General features: G+C 37.8%; 1 protein-coding gene across 4 annotated transcripts in view; it reads left to right on the top strand.

The window, feature by feature from the left end:
* pk (prickle) overlaps positions 1-23,271 on the top strand; it is a 411,335-nt gene extending 388,064 nt beyond the window's left edge. For all 4 annotated transcript variants that reach the window (XM_073957487.1, XM_073957486.1, XM_073957485.1 and 1 more), the window contains 4 exons: positions 1,707-1,820; positions 14,261-14,389; positions 16,638-16,841; positions 19,565-23,271. In XM_073957487.1, the coding sequence (XP_073813588.1) occupies positions 1,707-1,820; positions 14,261-14,389; positions 16,638-16,841; positions 19,565-21,403 (2,286 nt within the window). In that variant the 3' untranslated portion in view covers positions 21,404-23,271. The remainder of the gene's footprint in view (positions 1-1,706; positions 1,821-14,260; positions 14,390-16,637; positions 16,842-19,564) is intronic.
* The last annotated feature ends 271 nt before the right edge of the window (positions 23,272-23,542 follow it).

Below are 23,542 nucleotides of genomic sequence, written 5' to 3'. Positions count from 1 at the left end.
GTGATCGCACTTTTGTCACAACATTAGGATGAGTGAGTACCTTGCCTGTCATATGGAAATGATCCTAATCGATGTTCGCTCCTCGAATCGATTGGAATCTAACACACTGTACGAAGGTCTTGCGTCTCTAGCTTTTTTCATCTGGGGACATCCAAGTGGCCTTGTGTATGTCGGGGTGTTGAACTAACCAGATGCCGCTCACTTCCATGTTTTTCTCCGCTGCAAAGTCGATCTGCCTTATTCTGTTGTCGGATGTTGCCTTATGAAGACTGAACTTGCCGACCATGATACCAAAACTATTTTCCTCCCAAAAATAAAATCTTCTAGAACATATTCAAAGTCATGGCCAGGGCAGTGGTCCAACACTCTCTCTGGGCGCTCGTAAAATCTATCCATTTTCTGTACATCTTTCTCTTCGGTCTGGGCGCAGATGAGACTGATGTTAAAGAACTTTGCTTTTATACGGAATATGGTAATCCTCTCATCCAAATGAGTGAATATTGGGACCAGGGTTTTATGTATCCGATCTACCATAAATCCGAAACCAAGCTCATGTTTCGTGTCAAAGCAGCTATAATACAGTGCGTAATCGTTTATGATCTTTATCTCGTCGAACCATGATAAGTCCTGGATTTTGTCATGCCGTTGCTTGGCATCTGTTGCTGCTGCTGAATCTAAATAAAAATTTACATTAGCCTATCAGCTTTCTCCTCCTTGCATTTAGACAGGACTGTGCGATTTTAGACTTACTTTCGGGAAAGCACATTTATATGCGATTGTTTCGCACGATCGCGGTATGATGAAGGGAAGTGACGTAATAAACACTATCTTCGTTGTTGTTGTAGCAACGCAAATGTGTTCGTTCGTGTATTATTTCAGTTATCAGGTTCCTCTTCAAGAATTTTGCAACCTGGACTGGTTTAGCTGGACAGCTAAACAAATGCAGTGTATCGTGTGGTCCCAATCCACATGCTGGACAGGTGTTGGGTATCGTGGCGTCAATTCGGGCCCAATACGAATTGAGGCGGCTGCATCGTCCGGATCTTAACTGATGTTTGCCTTGGCAGCTGGCGTTCTTCTGCTGCGATGGATGGGGGGTGGTCTCCAAGTACGGCATTCACACTGTATCTCTGTACTGCCTGCCTTCGTAATAATGATTGTTTGTTTCACACGAAGTTTTTGGTTTTCGTAGCAATAATCAAAGTAAGCCCCGCCCCCTAATATGTTTTAGGTCTAGCTTGCCAATGCATTGGCTCTGTCCGTTGCTCGGCATCTGTTGCTGCTACTGGATCTAAAAGCAATGCACATTTATATGCGACTGTTTCGCACAATCTCTGTATGATGAAGGGAAGTGAAGTGATAAACACTATCTTCGTAAAAATGATTTCTTGTTTCACACTAAGTTTTTGGTTTGCGGGGAATAAAAATCCTCTAAGAAAGTCTGTGACCCTCAACGTATCAACAATAAAAATAAGTCCCGTCACCCTAGTATGTTCTAGGCCTAGCTTGCCAATGCATTGGCTCTGTCCCAATCCTTCTGTTTAACATATTTTAATTTTAACGAAATTATTATTTATTTTTGCACAACCTTCAAAATTGGTTTCCTAATAATAATTTTTATTCTAATTTTCCCTTTGATAACACGGACAACGATATTCTGATTCAACTTAACAATTCACAATCATTATCTTCTATTTTCGTTACAGGTTCGTTTGTATTTTTCACAAATATCCGATGATAAAGTGCCATATGTCAATAGTCCCGGAGAACAATATCGAGTGCGGCAATTGTTGCACCAACTTCCGCCGCACGATAACGAGGTAAGTGTTACAACAATTTACTGCTTACAAGTTTTAAAAATGGAAAACATTGCAATGGCAATGACAGCGACGTAACTAACACATAGTCTCTTAATTAAAGTAATTCCAAAGACGATCAATTTTCATCAATGAATGCACACCTCCATGTGGAGAATTGCTATTGCTTGTTGATGTTTGTTGTTGTCCATTAGATTAAACTTTTTTTCATTTTATAATAGATTGAAATTGTAATTCGTATTTAGCTTTTGGCCATTAAAATGCAGATTTAGTTTGTTTCAATTAGACATACAACACAGGATACAAATAAAAATATTTTAGTATTAGTGTTGGATTCTGGCTGAATTTGTCGCTGTCAACATCACAACACCACCAACAAGATAGCATCACTTGAGAAAAACACCCACTTGTGCGATATGAAAAACAGGGTTTCATGTTAGAGTAAATGACCAGGAGATGGGTTTAATAGTAACAAACTGTGGCATATATATTAAGTCTGGATTCTATTTCCATATGTAAAACATTGACGGTGTTGCCAGATTTTGGAAACGGTTATAAGATACCACAAACTATGAAGAAGCCATCTTTAGGAGTTTATGGAGAATCCCTACCTCGAGCATATACAGGATTATTTAATAATCAGGGATATATTAATTTCTTCCTTTTTCTAAATTGTCTGGTAACATTGGATAACATAAAGTTTAAAACTTTCTACTATAGTGCTGCTTTTGCTTGGTTTTGTTGTTTTTTTTAGCAACAACTTACATTTCTGCTAATGAATTTTTTCCCACAACTAACGAGCATTTTATAAAAAAAAAAACTTTGTACGTACATAAATATGAAAACACATTGTTTGCATGTGTGTATGTGTGGTAACATAACCACAAAACAAGTTAAACTTTAAAGTAGAAAATATAGATGTGTGTAAGTGTATGTAAAAAATGAATTCAAAAATTTCCCATATCATATAACTTCATTGATTGGAATTGCCATGTTGTTAACAAGCAAAACCAGAACACAAAACAGAATTGTAGTGGTTTGAGGAGTCAAGCTCGACAAGAGTGAACTCAACTGAACTGAACTTAGTTGCCTGGTCTAGCTGGCTGGCTGGCGGGCAAAATCAAGCTGACAAACAATTCTCTTGACTTCATAGAGCCTGCCATCACCAATGGGCTACCACTGTCAATGGCAACAACAACGACAACATCAATAGTTAAGGGAACGCCACTTACATCAACAAAAGACAAAAAATGGTATCATATCAATACCACTAAGACCAAAAACAACAACAAGAATAGCAACATCAATGTGGCGCAGTGATTTTACTCTTTTCCGGAAATGGACGTATGAAAATCTATCGACAGTCTTTACAACACAAAATATAAACGAAATTTTGCGCAAACCTACGAGCGGACAGTTAACAGTGGTTTCGACCACAATTGAAATATTAAATAACAACAACTGAAAGGAGACATAATTATACGTTTATATACATTTCTACCCTTTTTGATATTTCGATCCAAGATCTAGAAAATACGTCTTTTTTAAGGAAGAAGAAAATGTAAAGAAGAATTAATTCCACTAGGTCGCCATAGCCATGAGTTCTTAAAATGTTGTGTGAAACAAACCCATTTATAAACTCTATCGTATAGAGATTTTTTTATTCTTCGATACGATTTGTAGCAAATAAAACGCGGGTTATTTAGATTACGATTCCACAATGCTTGAACCTATCTACTACGCACACAGCTTTACTTTACATAGGCTACACTTTACTATACTGATGGTTTCCGTTCGCGGTATGATTTACAACTCAACACACTCGACGGTTGAAGCATAGACTGTCCTAGGATCCTTAATTTAGGACAATGTTCAAGCGAAATGGAATCACACCCATTCGCAGTAATAACAGCGTTAAATTCGAACTCTATATATACCCGGACCGAACACGTATCTATACCCTTCATCATGAGTTGACGTAAAATTGGAAGTACTAAGCACATCCGTCACGTCACGCTTATTCCTGAAGAATATCACTTTCTTTTCTACCTATTCATAATTAGAAATACTATAACAACCCTTATGATAAGTACAATAGGGGGGTCAATAAAACACCTTCTGGCCTAGGTAACACGCAGTGTCGCCAGGCGTCATTTGGCATTGTTTTTTAAGTTTGACAGTTTTTAGCCTAAGCGTACTCAGGACAGTTTCACATACGACCATGTGTTGAGTTGTTTACAGTGAATTGAAAAAAAATCTCTTTGCAAAAAAAAAAAATGGAATTTACTTGTGAATATTTTCATCCGATAATCACGGCAAGAGTTCATAGATCAAATTAAATCTTTGTATGTCGAAAAAGGACCATCCTATAGCCCTTTGAAAAACTTGTTTAATGAATTCAATCGTGGCCGACACTAGACAAAAAACGAAGTTCCTGAGGGCCGTCCAAAAACGGTCGTTGTGCCAGAAAAAAACCGTGTGTAAACGGATAATGCAAGAACGCAGTGCTATATTTTGTGAGATAGAGGCATCCCTAGGCATTTATTCCGTCAACTAACATTTGATATTGCATAAACACTTGGCGGCAAGAATTGGGCTTTTCTCGTTGGATCCCCTGTCAATCGGTGCATGAAATTTCGAAAGAAATACGATCGCGGTGCTTCAAAATATGTTTATGGATCCATGTGACGAATCATGGAACTATGCGAATTAACCCGAAAACCCGTTCAAAAAAAAAATGTATTGTAAACAACCCAACACATGACCGTATGTCAAACTGCCCTGAGCACTCTTAGGCTAAAAGCTGTCAACCTTTCCAAAAAAAAAAAATGTTAAATGAGATTTTTAGAGAACCTCGTATTGATGCGTGGAGGTTTTCTGTCCATTTACAGTCCGAAACGCCAAGTTATATTTGGGATTTCTGGATTCTTGGAACTTCAAACAACGAATTACAGCTATTTACAACCGCTGTTCTCTGAAGTAATGTAGTATTCCCACATCAAACACTACATATCAAATTTCTAGTCAATTCGATTAGATAGATAATGTGGGTAAAACCTTCAAAAAAACCAAAAGTCAGGAGGTATCGTTCTATGGGATCTTTATCAAAACCTGACAAATTACTGTGAAAAAGTTTTGTAGCCCCAAAAAAGACTTAATGCTAATTTTCAGTCATTTCGGTGTTATGATGAGTTTAAAACCTTTAAAATGCCGAAAATCGGGTAATCGTTTTATGGGGGCTATATCAAAACGTGGACCTGTGATGACAAATTGCTGGGAAGAAGACTAAATACTACATTGCAGTCATTTCTATAGGATAATGCGGCTAAATCGCTGAAAGTACCAAAAATCGGAGGCTACCGTTCTAAGGGGTCTATATCAAAACGTGGCCATGGAACCCTATATTCCTAATTAAGGTTGTTTTGTTTGTATACCGAAAATCAGTTGGTATCAAAACGTGGATCTGTGCCGACAATTCTGAATAGAATTCCAAATATCAAACAACCTTATGTCGGGGATATAATTAACTCCACTGGGGATTCATAGCTATTGGTTCTTTGAAAGTTATGTGAAAACGTTCCATTTTTATACCACCAGCTTTTAGGCTAACGAGGATATATACACTTTAGTACGACCAAAGATGTGCCTCATCGAAATAATGGTTTTAGACCCCAAGTATGTTTGGACAAATTTGTTTCAGACAATTTGGAGTCGATTTAGCCAAGTCCGTCTGTCTATCTGGTGCGAACGATAACTTTCGAACGGATTAATATTTTGGTCTATCCCCTCGGGTACGTCCCCCACAAAAGTTCAAAATTTTTCGCTGAAATGGTGCGCACGATAAGTCTCGAAAGAATCAATCGATTGGTCCATATTTTAATATTTCTACCACTCCTTCGGGTACTTCCCACACAAAATTTCGGAAAAGTGGGGTTCATGACCTCCTCACGGATCGATTTGATTTTTTGCAACAACTTGTAGTTGCTGCCCCCATTATGATGATACAAGTCTTTTCAGGGGTAAGTCCATACTTCCTGAGAAAATGGACCGAAAGCTGTAAAACTCCCTATGGGACCATGTGTAGTGGCTAAAATGGATTAATATTTTGTACAAACTTAATTTAAGTTGGAAGATGGGCCATATCGGTCCACGCCCTTGGGTACCTCCATCACAAAATTTCAAAATTTTTCATTAAAATGGCGCGCACGATAACTCTCGATGGTAGTAACCGATTTGATCCAAACTTTGCACATCTTAATATTTCTACGAGACATAGATCCGCTTAGAATATGCACTATATACGTCAACTCCTCCGATTCCTTTCGAATCGTTTATTTTTTTGCAACATTTTGCGCTCAAAGTCCCAATTGAGTGGCAAGTTCATATTTCTAGAGAAAATAGGTCTGTCAAATTTGTACAAACTCTTACAAAATGCTGTTCCATAAAAAAAAAAACTTGTTCAATAAAAGAGGAATGAGAAGTAGTTTCAAGTACATGCAAGAACTTGCAAATACTTTTTACTTGCGAAGTTATCGAACAGACCTAATGACTTTAAAGTTGTAAAAAACCCCTACTGCCAGCATGTGTAGTGGCGGGAGCGCACGGCAACTCTCGATCCGAATACTAGAGTTGTGCCAAAGGAACTATATGGAACTATCTACTTCACTTCGCAGTTCCAATTTTCCACATTTTTTCTATGAACAAACTGTGTATATTTAATATCACACTTTACATTTTATGATGTTACTCATACGTTTTGGAACTAGTAAAAGGAACTAGGAACTAGATTACCCAACATTACGGAATACTGCTATGGTCCACACTTTGCATATCGAAATATTTCTTCGAATTATATATTCGAAGGTGGTGTTTATAGGTCCACTCCTTCCGGTATCCCCACCCAATAAAGTTTGAAGTGGAAATGGCAATGATATGACCCTATCAGAATGTTTGGTCTCGTTTACACTCTCCTTCTCGGATCAACGTCCCTTATGTATATTTTATTTCGACTAAAACATTCCAAACTTCAAATTCCCCCTTAGAAATCACTGTAAAGCACATAACTGGCAGGAAGAATGACCACAATCTATGGCCATAATAATGAAATAAAGAAATTGAGAAAACCAACCAAAGTGTAAAATGTTCAATATTTGAAAACAAAACGAGTATTGTGTGCGTCAAGGCTCCTCCACATCTTGTACCGACGACACACAAATGTGAATGGATGTACATGTGAATGTTGGCAGTTTTGGCTTTTGTTCGGGAGCCTGTAGAAGAGATGGCAAACAAATCATAGGCTTTGGGATTAAAGCTATAAACACCATATATGCAACCAAGTGTGTGTTACAAATGCTCCAAGGGGCACTCAGTGGTCTGGCCTGTAGGCCATGTGTGTAGGCACCATCGAGAGCATGAGCTTAAGTTTCAAACTGCTGATATTCCTGACTGTCTGCTAAGGTCCATGGCTGTTATTTTTGGTTGGTGCTTGTCTATGAGATAGTATTTGCATACAACTCAAATAGCTTCAGACACATTTAAATCTAACTGACGACGTCGACGACGACCATAGAGACTCTGGCCAAAATGGTTATGTTTGCTTGGTATGACGGCTACTGTTTTGTTGTTCCATCCATACAGCATGACCAAATGTAGACGTCGACGAATCATCTCCACGAAAAAAAAACAATATCCCAAGACAACAGCAACAGCAATGGCAACATTCATTGTTGGTCCAACATCTAACGCCTTAACTATATCACATTCCCTGTAGCAGCAACAAATACCAGAAGTTTATCATTAATAATATGGTAGGATGGTTAAGACGTCAATATTTTAAGCTATTTTATAGTACCTATGGGATAAAGGTATGCATTTAAAAAAAACTAGAAGAATAGGAAGAAGAATTGTATTACGAATTACAATTTTAAGAAGTCATACTTAATATTAATTCCAAATACCACGAATAGGAACAAGAATTGTATTACGCATTACAATTTTAAGAACTCGTACTTAATATTAATTCCAAATACCACAAAACTTAGAAGCTTTCCATTTGCAGTGGATCAAGAATTTTAAACTATGTTAAATGTTCTTAATAGAGCCCTGGCTTGTTTTTCCTAAACATTCCCCCTTTGATAAGTTACTAAGACTTTCTTCTTAACTTAAAATTTCGTGATGCCCCCTTCACCTTATCCTTCTTTCTGCCCACTATCTATTGAGTATGTTATACCGTATACAACACAATCACAAAACAACCTGCTATTTCATATAAACCGAAACTGTAATCAGTCAGAATTAAAAATAAAAATTCGGTAAATACCATTCTTTTTGACATCATTGCTCATATCTTTCTTCCAACGGGGTTTTGTTCTGCCCGTTTTGCATATACGATCGTAATGGTATATTCATCCTCAGGCCATGGCCTAGCCAACTTAGTGGTTGTAACCCGAAATGTTTGAATATGTTAATTACGGCATTTCATTTAATTCCACATCTTGTACAACCTTCTTCAGCAGCACGTTAAAAAAATAATTGTTTTAATATTTTATTAAAACAACTAATATTTTAGTGGACAATTTTGTGGCTCCTACTCGTTTTTCGTGGGGTATGGACAGTCGAATGTAAAGTCTCCACACCTAACGAATTGAATGACAAACTTTGTCTTTTTTAATGGTTAAATCAGGTGGTTGGTTATTGATTTAAATACTAGTATATTTTATTTAAAGGAAATGAGATGTTATTATTTTATTCTTCCGTGCTAGAACTGGGAAGTCCACGAGTGCTTGTAGGTCATAGTCTTATTTTCATCGGGGACTATGATGATTCTGTGTGTTGGGTTAATTACACTGCGTAACAGCCAATCTGAAGGGGAGGGGATCTCAAATGAGGCTGATAGTTTTGGGTTCATAGGCCAAACATTTTTTAGAGCCCCTTATACATCACCTTAACCAAATGTTAGCACTATACTTCTCATGTCGGTTAACTTTTTGGTAAAGCCCTTACATAAGGGTATACCCCGATTTCGGGTATTTTTCTACGTTTTACCCATATTTTGTAAATAATTTCGCAAAATTTTGCTATTTTGGGTTCTTTCGGTGTAGCCTTTTAAGGAATGTGTTTCGAGCCAAATTGTGTTTAGGATAAGGTCCATTTCTGGCTTAATGGGTATGTAAACAAGGAAAGTAACCGCATTTAAGTTAAGAGCAACCTAAAGAGACTCAAGAGGTGTAACTTCATACAGAAAAAAACAACGGTTTCGTATGGTTTGTCCGCTGGTGCGCCATGATCCCATATTTCTTCAAAAATGATGCCGGTGAGAACGTAACCTTCAATGGCGACCATGATAGCCGAAAATTTGATGCTTGAAAATGAAGCTCAGCAAGGAGGTGCTTCTTCCCCACATGACAACAATCAATGGATTTATTAAGAAAACACTTCGATGAGCAGACAGTTTCAGGTTTATTGAAGGTAGATTGGCCACCAAGATCGTGTGATATCACACCGTTAGACTTTTTAGATATGTAAAGTCTAAAGTGTATGCGGACAACCCCGCTTCAATTCAGGCCGCGTGTCATTTGTCAGTTACCAGTCAAAATGTTCGAACGATTCTGCGAAAATTGGACTCTACGGACAGACCGTAAGACGTAGACGCAGCCAACATTTGATAGATATAAACTTAAAAAAATAAATGCCAAAGAATGTTCTTTCACCCTATATATATAGGTTTCCCCTTATTTTACCGATTTCGTGTGTCTTGAGCAATTGGTACCCTTATATGGGGACTTTATCATGAAAACATTGGCCTGAGAACTCAAAACCATTTGGGGGTTTTGTTCTGACCATCAACTCCAATTGGAATATCTTCACCCCCAGAATATTCGTTGGGAATGCGGACTTGAAGACTTTATCACAAAATAAAAAAATGATCTGAGAATTCTACTAATACTTCTATTTCTTCTAATACTGTCTGTTAATGGTCTAAAACGTCGCTGTGGATTGGTGCTGATCGATAATGACGATGTTTGGTAATGACGAGGTGTGTTGATGGTTAGGTTCTACGACGACCGGCAGCGACGAAGCTGATTTACAAATCGGGTTCAACGAAGATCGGGAGCGACGAAGTAGATTGACACAATGGATTTTACAATTTAACGATAATAGAAAACGAGTTGATTGACGACTCGGTTGACGGCGGTATGATATAGTTCGGGAACTCGGCAGATGATGATCGAGAATGACGATTAAAATGACTAGCTATTCTTACCACAAACACTGGCTACGATTTCGCATAAACTACTAAATACATATACGAATTTACCTTCCTGTGAAGAACCGAATACCGAAGTCTCTGTGTATGACAGAAAAAAGAGAGTCCATGTAGGTGTGCGACAAAATATCCAAGTCTATGTGTGGGACAAAATATTGAAGTCTCGGTGTGAGACAGGAAACCAAAGCTCCTATATGCTACAGAAAACCGAAGTCTCTGTGTGTGTGGGTAGTCTTTCCAAAATTTTTAAACACAACCACTAACCCAGGATTACCTTGGCGGATAGCAAACCCCCTACAGTAGCAAGCTCTCCTTAATTATCAAGAGCTGAAAAACTTATTCGACCAGTGACACAGCGTAAATGAGAATTATTTCCTTGTAAGCCGTTAGCGTCATTGATGAAGATGCAACTAAGTGATCTAAATCCCTGTAAACACGTATGTATTTGAGTGGTCTATGTTATGGTGTTTGTGTATATGTGCAATATAATATACATGACTATGACAGGTTTATGTATGTGAACATTTTGCCACGTTACATCCTGTGCATCAAACTACCGTTATTCGGCTTCTCTAGTTTTCCTGCGGCAAAGACGCCTTTACTACATACCTTTTGGACTATGGTACCCACTAACAGCTGTATACATGGAGTAGACAATACTTTGTCATTGAGCTGATATATTATCAGGACGAGGGGTGCTTTGATGGAGGAATGAGTGAACAGTGTACAATACGAAATCACTGATCTAGCTGCGTTAAACTAAAAACATTCAAACTAGTTGAGATATGTTGGTGAAATATTTCACCAAATCCGTCTGTATCTGTAGGTAATGGCGAATCAAATATGTACAACATTGGTTCACGTTTTGATATAGAACCCATATAACGGTATCATATAATTTTATTGTCTGGCTATATATATATATATATATATATATATATATATATATATATATATATATATTCGTTCTTTGTACGTTTTCAGCCACATTTTCCAAACGAGTATGTGAAATGTGGCATTCCGTGCTCTGACTGTTTATCCAATATTTAATAACCGATTAATTTATAAGTGGTATTTTATTTCTACGATAGAAGAGATTCTTCTTGCAAACAAACGGCTATGATCAATCAGCTCACATACAAGGTCACAGCTTACTTTGTACAGCATATATGGAAGAAATCCGTTTTAGACAATTTGGATTCGATTTAGCCAAGTCCGTCTGTCTAACTGACTGCAGTGCACGATAAATCTCGACAGGATCAGCCGATTCGGTCCAAAGTTTGGCCTTCGTAGTATTTTTTCCAAATTTAGTTTAAGTTCGAAGATGTTCCATATCGATCTTCTCCTTAGGGTATCTCCCCCACAACTGTTCAACATTTTTGTTTTAGTGTAGATTAGGATATGTTCGAAGATTCTTTGGAATATTATACCGATGCTACTCCATGTGGTCCTGTTTACATATTATGGTTTTCCCGACATAGGGACCCAAGACTCCTAATTTATGCGGTGACTAACTGTAATAACAGGAGGGCACAACAATATCTATCGAAAAATTACACTCAAAATAAGATATACTTCGGTTACCTCCTCCTCTGCAACACTTACGACCTTTAATCCAAATATATATTTTTATACCCTCAGCATTTATGCTATCGAGGGTATATACACTTTCATACGGGCAAAATGTGCCTAATCGTAATGATTTTAGACCCCATGTATATTTGGACGAAATCCGTTTCAGACAATTTGGATACGATGTGAAGTGGCTGAAGCACACGATAACTCTCGAACGGATCAGCTGATTCGGTTTATATTTTGGTCTTCATAATATTTTGTCCAAACTTAGTTTAATTTTGAAGATGGACAATATCCGTCCACACCTATAAGTTCACAACTTGTTGCTAAAATGGTGGGCAATAACACTCTCGAAGGCAGTAACCGAGTTTGTCCATACTTTGCACATCGTAATATTTCTGCGAATCTTAGCTAAGGTTCGAATATGGACTATAACTGTCCACTTCTTCCGGTACTTCCCACACAAAATTTCGGAAAAGTGCTGTTTAAGAGCTGCTCTAAAATCGCTTTGATTTTTGTTGAAGCCACTTGTATTTGCTGTCCCCATTATGGCAGTACAGGTTTTGTTGATTTGCAAGTCCATGCTTCCTGAGGCACCATGTGCAGTGACTAGAGCGCACTATAACTTTCGAATGGGTCAGCCGATTCGGTCCAAAATTTGGGCTTCGTAATATTTTGACAAATCTTAGTATAAGTACGAAGATGAGCTATACTGTTTCGGGTACCTCCCCCTGCAAAGTTCCAACATTTTCGGTTAAATGGTACGCGCTATTGAACGGAGCAACCGATTCGGTCCAAACATTGAATATCCTAATATTTGGTCCAAATGTAATTTTACTTCGAAAAAGGTCTATATCGGTCGCTTGGTCTTATCAATTTTATTCAGTTTACGGTCTGTTCGAATATCCAATTTATTCCAATGCTGCTCCTTGTCGTCCTGTAAGACCATGCTTCATGACGTAGTGGTCCAAATCCTCTAAGATATAGGGTGACCAGCTGAAATGGCGGGAGGGCGCGCTATCTATCAAAAAAAAAAATGACTCCCAAAATAAGATACACTTCCAAAATTTGCTATGCCGATGCAGGTATCTATTCCGCAACACTTTTGCAGTTTAATCGAAATATGTATATACTTTTGTCGGTAAGTTTATACGTCCAAAACAAGCCATAAAATCTGAAAATGGGAAAATGATTTTGATTATGTAATCGGTAGCTGATCTGATCAACTGAGGGAATATCTATGTCGGCAAAGCCGACTGGATCTTATTTGTCAGGCAGCTTATACGTCCAAAAAGGGCCACAAAATTTGAAAACCTCTAATACCGAATTATTGAGGAAAAGCAAGTTGGTTGCGTAGCCGGTATTCAATTCTATATTATCCATGGATTAAAGCTTCAATTCTCACTCGCTGAGGGTACTCTTCTGTTAGCAAAGCCAACTGATAATTTTGTACTTGTTTAAAATACATAAATAAGTGTACAATAAATAAGTGTATAGTGTGCTAGGTAACCAAAAACAAAAAGTATTGAACTGATGGTAATTTACGGTGTCAAGTTACTCTTCACACAATAATAGAACTGTGTCGTGTTGATAACATTTGGATTATTATGAGAATATTTGAAAATCCGAAGTATTTGAGAAATTATTGTGACCGACCACAAGACCGTTAAAAGCTTTAATTTAAAAAGACTTGTGTTATGCTGTTTGCACAAGAAAGTGACTGTTCTTCATTGTTTTAAAGTAGTTATTTGTTTTAAAGTAGGTATGCCTTGCCTTGCCCGCCTTGCGCTCAGAAGGTCAGGCAAAATACCCCTCAGTAATGGCGACATTTCCTGAGTATTTCAGCCATGTAAAACTTCTCTACAAGTGGTGTCTTAAGACACGCCGTTCGGACTCGGCGATAAGAAGTAGGTCCCATATCCTTGAGCTAATATAAATCGGGGTGCAGTCATTGATATGAGAGAATCCTCCCTTGTCCCTTCTGGGATGTTTGTGGAACAATTATATCACGGCAACATCATAACCATTTGTAGGGTACAAGGATATGTATTTATGTACATATGTATTGAATATCATGTTACATAAATATGTCCATGAACCACAAAAAGCTAACTTTTTTTGTTATTTTTATGCCCAGTAGCTGATATCCAACATTTTTCCTATCGGCATTGCCAGTTTTATTTATTTGTTTTTGTTATATTTATTTTTTCGTTATTTTTTATATGCAAGCAATCAAAATAGTTATGGTTCCAGAAACTGCATAAATGAAGATGACCATTACTGAACAGCTGCTGTAGGTCAATAAAACAAAGCGATGGTGGGCAGGCATTCCTTGTATATCGTTTTTAGGCAAAAGCACAACCAAAATCCATACAATGTTTATTTGTTTTCCAAAAAGAGTTAGTTATTATTGTTGCTGCTGTCTTTACAATTGCTATTCAAAACATTTAACTGGTATTTATTATTTAACAGTTGATGGGTTTTTGCTTGGTGGAAGAACATTTTGTAATATTTGTTTTTTTTCTGAAAGTTTTCATCATAAGTATGTTTGTAACTGTGTATTTTATTTCATTGTCTTCTTTGGCCATGTCTGTCATTTCAGGTTCGTTACTGTCACTCGCTGACGGATGAGGAACGTAAAGAACTTCGCCTATTCTCCACACAACGCAAACGTGATGCACTTGGACGTGGCAATGTCAGACCACTGATGAGTGCACGTCCCTGTGATGGGGTAAGTAGATATTTATCGATTTAAGATTAAATTTCAGTTCTCCCACTTCTTAAGCTGGCATGAAATTAGTTTGTGCAGTTTTCGTTTTGCATTTTCCATTACGCTGATTGTGGGAGAAGGTCAATTTTGTAGAAATGCGAAAAAAGTGGCACAATATGCCGTTAAACAATTTGCAATGGTGTTGCACTGACAAATTAACTGTTCGATTTGCTTTGTTTTTTTTTTAGAGAAAATATCAGAGAGCTCAAGAAATTAGTTTTCATAAGAAGTCTTCTCACACTGTTGTTGTTGTTGTATATTTATTGCAGTTATCAGGTTCTGGTTCCTCTGTATCCAGACTCAATATTCTGCAAACTGCACTGATCAGGAGACAGGCGAGTGGGGTTAGCTGGGCAGTTAAACAAATGAAGAGTGCGGTATGATCCCAATCCACATGGCGGACATTTGTTGGATATCGTGGCATCAATTCGAGTCCCATACGAATTGATACGACTACATCATCCGGATCTTAACTACGCTTAAATCACTCCTGGTTGGCTTGACAGCTGGTGTTCTTTTGCTGCGATTGATGGGGTGGTTCCCAAGTACGACATTTACACTGTATCTCAGTTATACCTGCGCGACTGCATCAGTGTAAATCCTACCCGAACCTACCTGATAGACTCGTTGGTCTAGAGGTTCTCGTTTATTCCTTTGGACCTCCCTCACAAAATCATGAAGATCTCTCCTGACGTGTCTGTGTGGAGAAGCTTGTCCATTAAATCATGACGCGGATGCTCACTGCACTAACACCCCAACAAGTACTGCATCGACAACATCCTTCGTCTTCTCATAAAGATGGTCCACGGGTGTCATGTTCCTCCTCATGTTGCAGTCGTCAGGGCAGCATGCTTCCACTGCGTAGCGCTAACATTTGTATACCACGTTGGCGCCGCATTGCTTAGTAAGATGTCAGCACCGCAAGTGCTGCCGGTCAACGACTTGAAGACCTTGTTCCTACTTCTGATGTTATCGCAAATAGCTTTGGCGACTTAAACATGCTCTCGAACGTTACACCCAATATTTTGGGGTACTTAGTGGTCGGAATCAGTACACCATCGACCAATATTTTCAGTGGGAGCCTCATTTCAACCGTCTAAATTGTGAACTGTGTGGCAGTGGATTTAGCGGCGGATATTTCCATATTCCTCAAATAGAAGAACTTCACTAGGCTATGTAGACATTTAACCTATCACACATGTCATCGACGATAGGACCCGAGATCGTACAATCAATGTAAATGTTTGAACTATATTTTATAGACTTTGTCCTTTCCTAATATTGGTCGTATTTAAGGTTATTTACTGTCAATTTTTTTTATTTTTGTCAAATAAGCAATATTTGCAGAACTTTGGTCAGTGATATAAATGTGGACGTGACAAAAAATGCTTATGAAATACCTCCAAATAACTTCAAAAATATTCAGCGACAAAAAATGTTTAATGCAATTAGAAGTTAATACTTTGGGTGTAGTTGAATAGAAGTTTCGAACGACGCTAGACACATCCGCCACCAATTGTGCTCAACATCTTAAGTTGCAACTGTCAGCAAATTGTTAACCCCGCAAGTGCCATGACATGTGTTCAGACTGATTGTACATGGCCACCTACAAACTTCAAGTGGCCAAGAGAATGTCGTTAAGAATGCGGCATAAGACAATGTTGGAAAAACTACTGAATAGAAGCCAACCAACTTAACTCAACTTGACTTTGTTAGTTAGGAAATAAACGAACACCTTAAAAACATGACTTGACCTGGCTAACTGGAGGGTAATTGAATGATTGTAGGTAGCTGGGATTGCAGAGACATCAGCTGCACTATATACACTTTGTCCAAGTGTGAGTGAGCAAGACACTCTGAAGTTTATCTTTCAACAAAGTGCAGAAATGTTATTAAGAGCGCTCACTAAGAAATGTTGGCCGGATAAACCAACTACCCCAAACAAGTAGACAATGTAAATGTTGGCAGTAAGTAAGGGGTCAAGTGTTAAAAGTTTTTATTTCTTCTTTTCTCTCACTTTTTCTTAGAAAATTGTCAAGTGTTTTTTAACGAGCTCTTTCCTTTTCAGTTTGCCTAGTTTGTTGCTAACTTACCATTAATATTTTTTGTGGCAAACAAGTAATAACTTAGAAACTTTTAGCTCCAGGCTGATGATATATTTTCAGATTTTAATATTAATTTAATGTCTTATTTGCAAATCTAATTTCAGTGCGATGATTTGATTTCCACCGGCGACATGGCGGTATTTGCCTCCCGCTTGGGACCTAATGCTTCCTGGCATCCCGGTTGTTTTATATGCTGCGTTTGTCGTGAGTTGCTTGTCGATCTTATCTACTTTCATCGAGATGGACGACTCTATTGTGGCCGTCATCATGCAGAAACTTTGAAACCACGTTGCTCTGCCTGTGATGAGGTAAGTTTTTGTTGAAATTATTGTTTTTGCTCAGTAACTGTCTGGATAAAGTTTTCTCGTCAGTGAATTAATCAAATTGAACATGTTTTGAGTTTAGTCCAATGTCACTTGTTAAAAGTTAAAGAAAGAAAATTGTGATTTATTAATAATAATTGTACATGAATCTGTCTGTGCATGATAAATTATGTCTAAAGGGAGAGAAAAATTTTCTTTTTGCATTTCTGTAAATGAGTTTTATTTGACTTTATTTTGTCCAAAGATACAAAGTGATGTACAAATCGCAACATTTTAAACATGTGGTTTAATATTACTGCGAATTAAAATTATAAGGGAAATTTCCTTTTCGGGATGTACAACTTTTCGTGGGACAAGGTCGACGTGAGTAAAATTTGTCATATATATAAAAAAACAATTTCTCACAAGCATGATTCTAAGGGCAAGGGGAGTCTTCACTAATATTAATGATCGTAGGCCGATTAATTAGGTCAAATAGTTCGGTGATGTAGTATGATGACACGATTTACGGATTTGTTCTACATACGGACACGGGAGACTTTTCTCATATCAATGAGTGCTCGTCAACCTACGTAAAAACTGCTTTTTATCGGAGAGTCCAAACGGCTTATAAGGAAGGAAAACTATCCTACATTACGCTGGGAAAATATTAAGTTTTTGCCCTGCCTGGGAATCAACCCCGGGCATAAAGAGTGCACGGTCGACGGGCTTACAGACATCATTTTTCTACGATTAAAAAAATTGGAAAATTGTACCCCAAAAATTTTTGAATTTACACCCTAAATTTTCGTTGGGGCCAAAAAGCATGAATTTGGTGTGCGCTTTCAAAATGCAATATCAGCCCATACACTAAAATACAAAAAGGTCGCAAATTATGAATTTAATACAATTTTTGGTGTAAATGAAGCAATATATTTTGGGGCGTAATTGCAAGAATAGGGTTTAGAGATATTTTCCAACGGTCATAACATATGGAAGTAAATTTTGCACGCGTTACTGGTTTTGCTGTCCAAGGGTTGAGGTCTCTCTCTTTTATAATGTTTAAATAGCTTACAAAGCAAACTAGGAGAAAACGCGTTAAGTTCGGCCGGCCAAAATTTTGTATACCCTCCACCACAAATTGTATTGAAATAAAATGGAACAACTATTTTCCTGCAGTTTATAAAAGTACTAAGCTCCTCCTACACTATGCCACAACAAAAACATTGCCCTGTGTTACCAATGTTCGAATAAAACTTTTGTATGCGCATTTCGGTCCAAAAATGTGACAAAGAACACACTAAATACAAAAAAATCGGGCGGTACAGTTACGTGGGACTATATTAAATAGTGGATGTATACCGAAAAATTCTGTTGGAATATTTTACAGAACTATCGAGGACTACGAAATACGAAATTTCAGTCATTTCGGTGCGATAATGAGGCTAAAACCTTGAAAATTCCGAAAATCGATAGGTACTGTTCTATGCGGGCTACATCAAAAGACTTAATACTAAATTAAAGTCAATTCAGTGTGATAATGAGGATAATATCTTGAAAATATCGAAAATTGTTTCACTACTTCGGGTACGTCCCCCACTAAAAGTTCGACGTTTTTTGCTAAAGTGATGCGCACGATAACTCACGATGAGATTAACCGATTTGGTCCACATCGTAATATTTATTTCAGACATAGATTAGGTTCGAATATGAACTTTATTCATCCACTCCTTCTAGTACCTTCCACACAAAATATAAAAATTTGTCGCTATAGCGGTAACAATTTATACACTATGTAGTCTCGAATCGTTTTGAAATTGTTTACAATTATTTTTTTGGTCAAATCGGTACTACCAGAGACAATGTTCCAAAAGGTCCACAAGAAATCTGCCTGCACAACTAAAATTATTGATAACATACGAATTGAGTATCCGATTCGGCCGAAATTTTGCACGTTCTGTAATTTCTTCCAAACGTACATCCAGTCCCAAGCAGGTCAGGTATCTCTCATGCTAAAGTTCAACATTTTCACACAAGTGCCGTTAAGGGCAGTTCGAGGATGGTTTTGACATTGTTTGCCGAATGCGTGGTCCTGTTTATAGCGATATAATGCTTTCGTGTGCAAATCCATGTCTGAAGGTAAAATGACCAAAAGCTCTAAAAAAATCTAATGTTGCCCAACTAAAAAGATTTACACGATAACCATCGACGATAAGTACGTACGCACTAGTACATCGTAAGAATTCTCTCAAACTTAAATCAAGATAGACTATATCAGACAGCTTCCTCCAGCACCACCCCCATTTTTTATTTTTTATCTAAAGCTACTAATATAAACAAGTTTTAACTTTGTTAGCAAAATAAATTGGCAAACACTATCCAAACTTAGGAATTCACATTTGAGCTTCATCCATTCACACTCTATAGTAAAACACGCTTTATCAATATTTCGTTTATCATTAAAAATCGCAATCATGTTTTTATCCAAAATTTAATGAGAGTAAACTTTTGCAAGCTCGCGGCCGCAACATGCACTCAACTCTGAACAAATTCCAAAACTTTAACACCACTCAGTATTCAGAGTCACCTTCTGTCCGGAATAGTTTTTCTTCTTGTTAACATTGCACCACAGAAGAAAGTTAGTTTAAGTTTTTTGTTTTTGTTCTTCTTTATAAAAGGACCATGCAACGGAATAACCAAAACTTTTTCCTTTTTTCTCTGTCTTTCAGATTATCTTGGCCGATGAATGCACCGAAGCAGAAGGACGTGCCTGGCATATGAATCATTTTGCATGCCAGGAGTGCGAAAAACAATTGGGTGGACAAAGGTACATTATGCGTGAGGGCAAGCCCTATTGTCTGCTCTGTTTTGATGCTATGTTCGCTGAATACTGTGATTACTGTGGCGAAGCCATTGGTGTAGATCAAGGACAAATGAGTCATGACGGCCAGCATTGGCATGCCACCGATGAATGTTTCTCCTGCAACACATGTCGCTGTTCGTTGCTGGGACGTGCATTTTTGCCCAGACGTGGTTCCATCTATTGTTCCATAGCATGCAGTAAAGGTGAGCCACCAACACCCTCCGATAGCTCCGGTACAGGCATGTACACCACACCCACACCACCCACTCAGAGAGTAAGACCTCAAACGCGTATTCCGTCAAGTCATGCCTCAAGTTCGCCGCCAATGTCACCTTTGCAACAGCAGCAGCATCAACAAAACTTTAACAATGCCATGTATCAACTGCAAAGTCAACAAATAGCGGCTGGTATTTCCAATAGTAGTGTAAATGTGACAGGAGGATCAAATGTGGGTTTGGTAGGCATATCCACATCATCGGATGGCGCCAAGCAAAGTTATCCCACCTCAGATTCAGATGCTGGTGTAGTCAAGGATATGGAGCACACGGCAGGCGATTTCACTGACTTTTCGGGTGGTATTAACTCGTCATCTTCACAGAATATGTCACCGTTGACTTCGCCAGGAGAATTTAATCATTTGATGCCAAAGCCAATGGAATTGAAACGCGAGGGACCATATAATTTTAATGAAATGGCTCTCAATTTAGATTCAACCTGGCCCAATAAACCGCTGCTAACGGGAGCTAATAGCTATAACCTTCAACGACAGCTACATCAAATATCTGAAGTGGAAAATACGAAAACTTCCAGTATGCCAGAATTATCAATACAAACTAATCCTGCATTACCTCAAAATCCCATGACTCAACAATATGGCAACTGTCCAGAATATTCTCAACCATTGCAACAGAATCAAACTCACACCACAACCTCAGCTCCACCTTCCGAAGTACCCGATCTTCCAACACCTAATTTGTCGGTGGCCTCGACGGCCTTACCTCCCGAGCTGATGGGATCACCGACGGCATCAGCGGGTGAACGTTCTATTGTGTCACATCAGTCGGCTCAGTCTGGCACCAATCCTCCCATACATCCAGTATCCATTCTAAGTGGAGCTTCCTCCTCGTCGCCCATGAGCGGTGGTGGAGAAGGTAAAAAAACCAAAGGTGTACGTTTTGAAGGTATACCTACAGATACTTTACCACGATCTCGCAGTTACTCAGGCAATGGAGCCGGCACAAATCGCGGCACCGACAACAATTCTGATCCAACTCAACGTCACGGCGGTCACTCTTCACGAAGACGTCGGCGTCGAAAATCTCATCGTTCTGGTAGCGGTCATCGTTCCAATTCGACAACACGTGCGGACACATACACCACAGCCCAGCCATTGTCTTCCTCATATCAAGGACCACCGTCTATATTACAGACAGCAGCATTAGATCCTACACGTCATCATCATTCATCACAAACGGCCATGTCTTCCGGGCAACATGATGATGATTCAGATGATGCTTCCAGTGTGTGTTCAACCTGCTCTTCCAGTTCGTCCAGTTCGGAGGATTATATGATGTATCAACTGCCACAGCGACGTCATTATGGCGGTGTACGCGTCAGTTATGTACCAAACGACGCCTTGGCCTACGATCGCAAACGTAAACCTTCCGATCCCAACGACAAAGACAAGAATTGTATCATTTCGTGATTTACAAGCAAATGCGTGAGCATTGATGCTGCTGAAAAACTGGTCTGCTGCCGATACCACAACATAACTGCCAATTGCGTTCATGCAAAGCAAATCAATGACTCCTCTAGTGCTACTGCCGCCTCAGGCATAATCGATACCGCCGCCGCCGTCGCCAATAACACCACCATCACCACTATTATCGTTGCTACCACCATCAACATCGCTATAATTTATGCTGTTAGAAGCAGCTACATATTAATTAAGGATTTTGTATTTCTGTCTTCATATCTCTTTTTGTTATAGTTTGCATTTGGCGTTTGTTTCTTACTTTGTCGCACAGTGGCTTTAAATCAAATTATTGCAAATCGTCATATATTGAACATTGGAATTTAAACAATATTATATATTTTTGTAAAATAAGTGGTATTCAGCGGAGTCAGGAACTAAGTGCAAATTTTAAAATAGCATACACATATCGGCGAAGGGCAGACGTATATCATATCGATAAGTGCACTTTTAGTTCATTGATATGGACCCCCTTCTAATCGCCGATTCCGAACGACTTGCACAAATAGTTCAACACCACTTTGATATAAGTTTTTTGTAGACAACATTTTCAGAGCCTAGCAGTCTGCGGAGTGGTTTTTAGCCCCGTGCAAAACATTACATTGTATCCACTTTTCTCTTCGGAGATGTTCATGGAAATCCGTTTTATATATGTTCCTACATCGGACAAAGCTTCCTTCTCCCTGAAGAGTTTCACCATATATTTGCAATTCCACGGGAGGTGTTTTTTTCGTTCCGGATTGACCCTACATCAAACCTATGTTTCTACATAGTTTTCTATGCTGCTTAACAACAAAAATATTTATACATTTATGATTTGTGGATTATTGCAAATAATTTGAAATTTGAAACACTGTTAGCCGTTATTGACTTTCAATATTTATTTCAACCAGAAATTCTGTAAATGCAACCAGACAGACCGGTAGGTAGTTTGGTCAAGTTGGCATGGTCAATGTGCATGCAATAAAATAATACGTATTGGCATCATTTAATCATGGCCTTTGGATAGACTGATTCTTTTCTGCTGCTGTATTTTCTTTATGAAGCTACCATTTTTTGGCAAAAAACACTCTTTCTTATCTCGGTAAAATTGAAAAGATTTTTTTAATATGAATTTAAAATTGATGACTTTAGCTTTAGATTATTTCGTGTGTACGTCAAAGGATGGATGTAAACAATGCCAATTTCAAAATTTTATGAAATATCTTAGAACGTAAAATGATTTATGTACCAAATATGCTTAGAACCATAAATGCTTCCTAAAGGATGTAAATTTTAAACATGTAAGAATGCAAAATTAAAATAAAAGCAAGTTTGCATATAAACATAAGCGTATTATGTATAAACACAAACTCACATACTATTGTAAATACTTTCACATTTATAGATCATAAATCTATATGAAAGTGAATACAAAGCTTAAAGTACAATTCTCACATCTACTTTTTCCACTAAGTAAATCTTTTTAAATATATACGAACATCAAAATACACATATAAATAAATATATAAAAATGTTTATGTTAACAGCAGTAAGAAAGCAAAGCAATAAATTTTATTTATGGTATAAGAAAAATAATCTTCTAATCTTGTATTATGTATTTATCTTATGAAATGTATTATTTTTTATGTTTAAAAACAACTGAAACTGATTACATATTAAGTATGATATACACATATATTATATATTTATATAACGAACAGAATGTTTAACTCCAAAAATATGCATATTTTAAACCAAGTTTATCTAAATTATTAAATAACTAACTTTTAGTAGTAAGATGAAATCTATTTTAATAAAAAATACAAAATTAACCGAAATTATCGAAGACTTTTTCTTGGCAAAGAGATCAGGTAGCATCTGAATATTTTGCTATTGTCGCACTTCACGAATTGACTTTGCACCACAGGGCAAGTGTGCAATAAAAGCTTAAATACACTCCACGTCAGTTGAATAGAACTCCTAAATTTTTGTTAATGTTAGTTTATTTATCCCAAAACTAATGAATCTACGTTTTTAATCTTGTGTGGAATTAAAAGTATATGATGTTCCGTAACAAACACAGAAAAAATTATGTATCCAGCTTTTCGC

Source organism: Musca autumnalis, unplaced genomic scaffold, assembly GCF_047663935.1.
Source record: "Musca autumnalis isolate F117 unplaced genomic scaffold, ASM4766393v1 scaffold_5, whole genome shotgun sequence".
NCBI classification, from domain to species: Eukaryota; Metazoa; Arthropoda; class Insecta; order Diptera; family Muscidae; genus Musca; species Musca autumnalis.
Note: the sequence above shows the minus strand (reverse complement) of the source record. Positions and strands in the feature narration are given on the sequence as shown.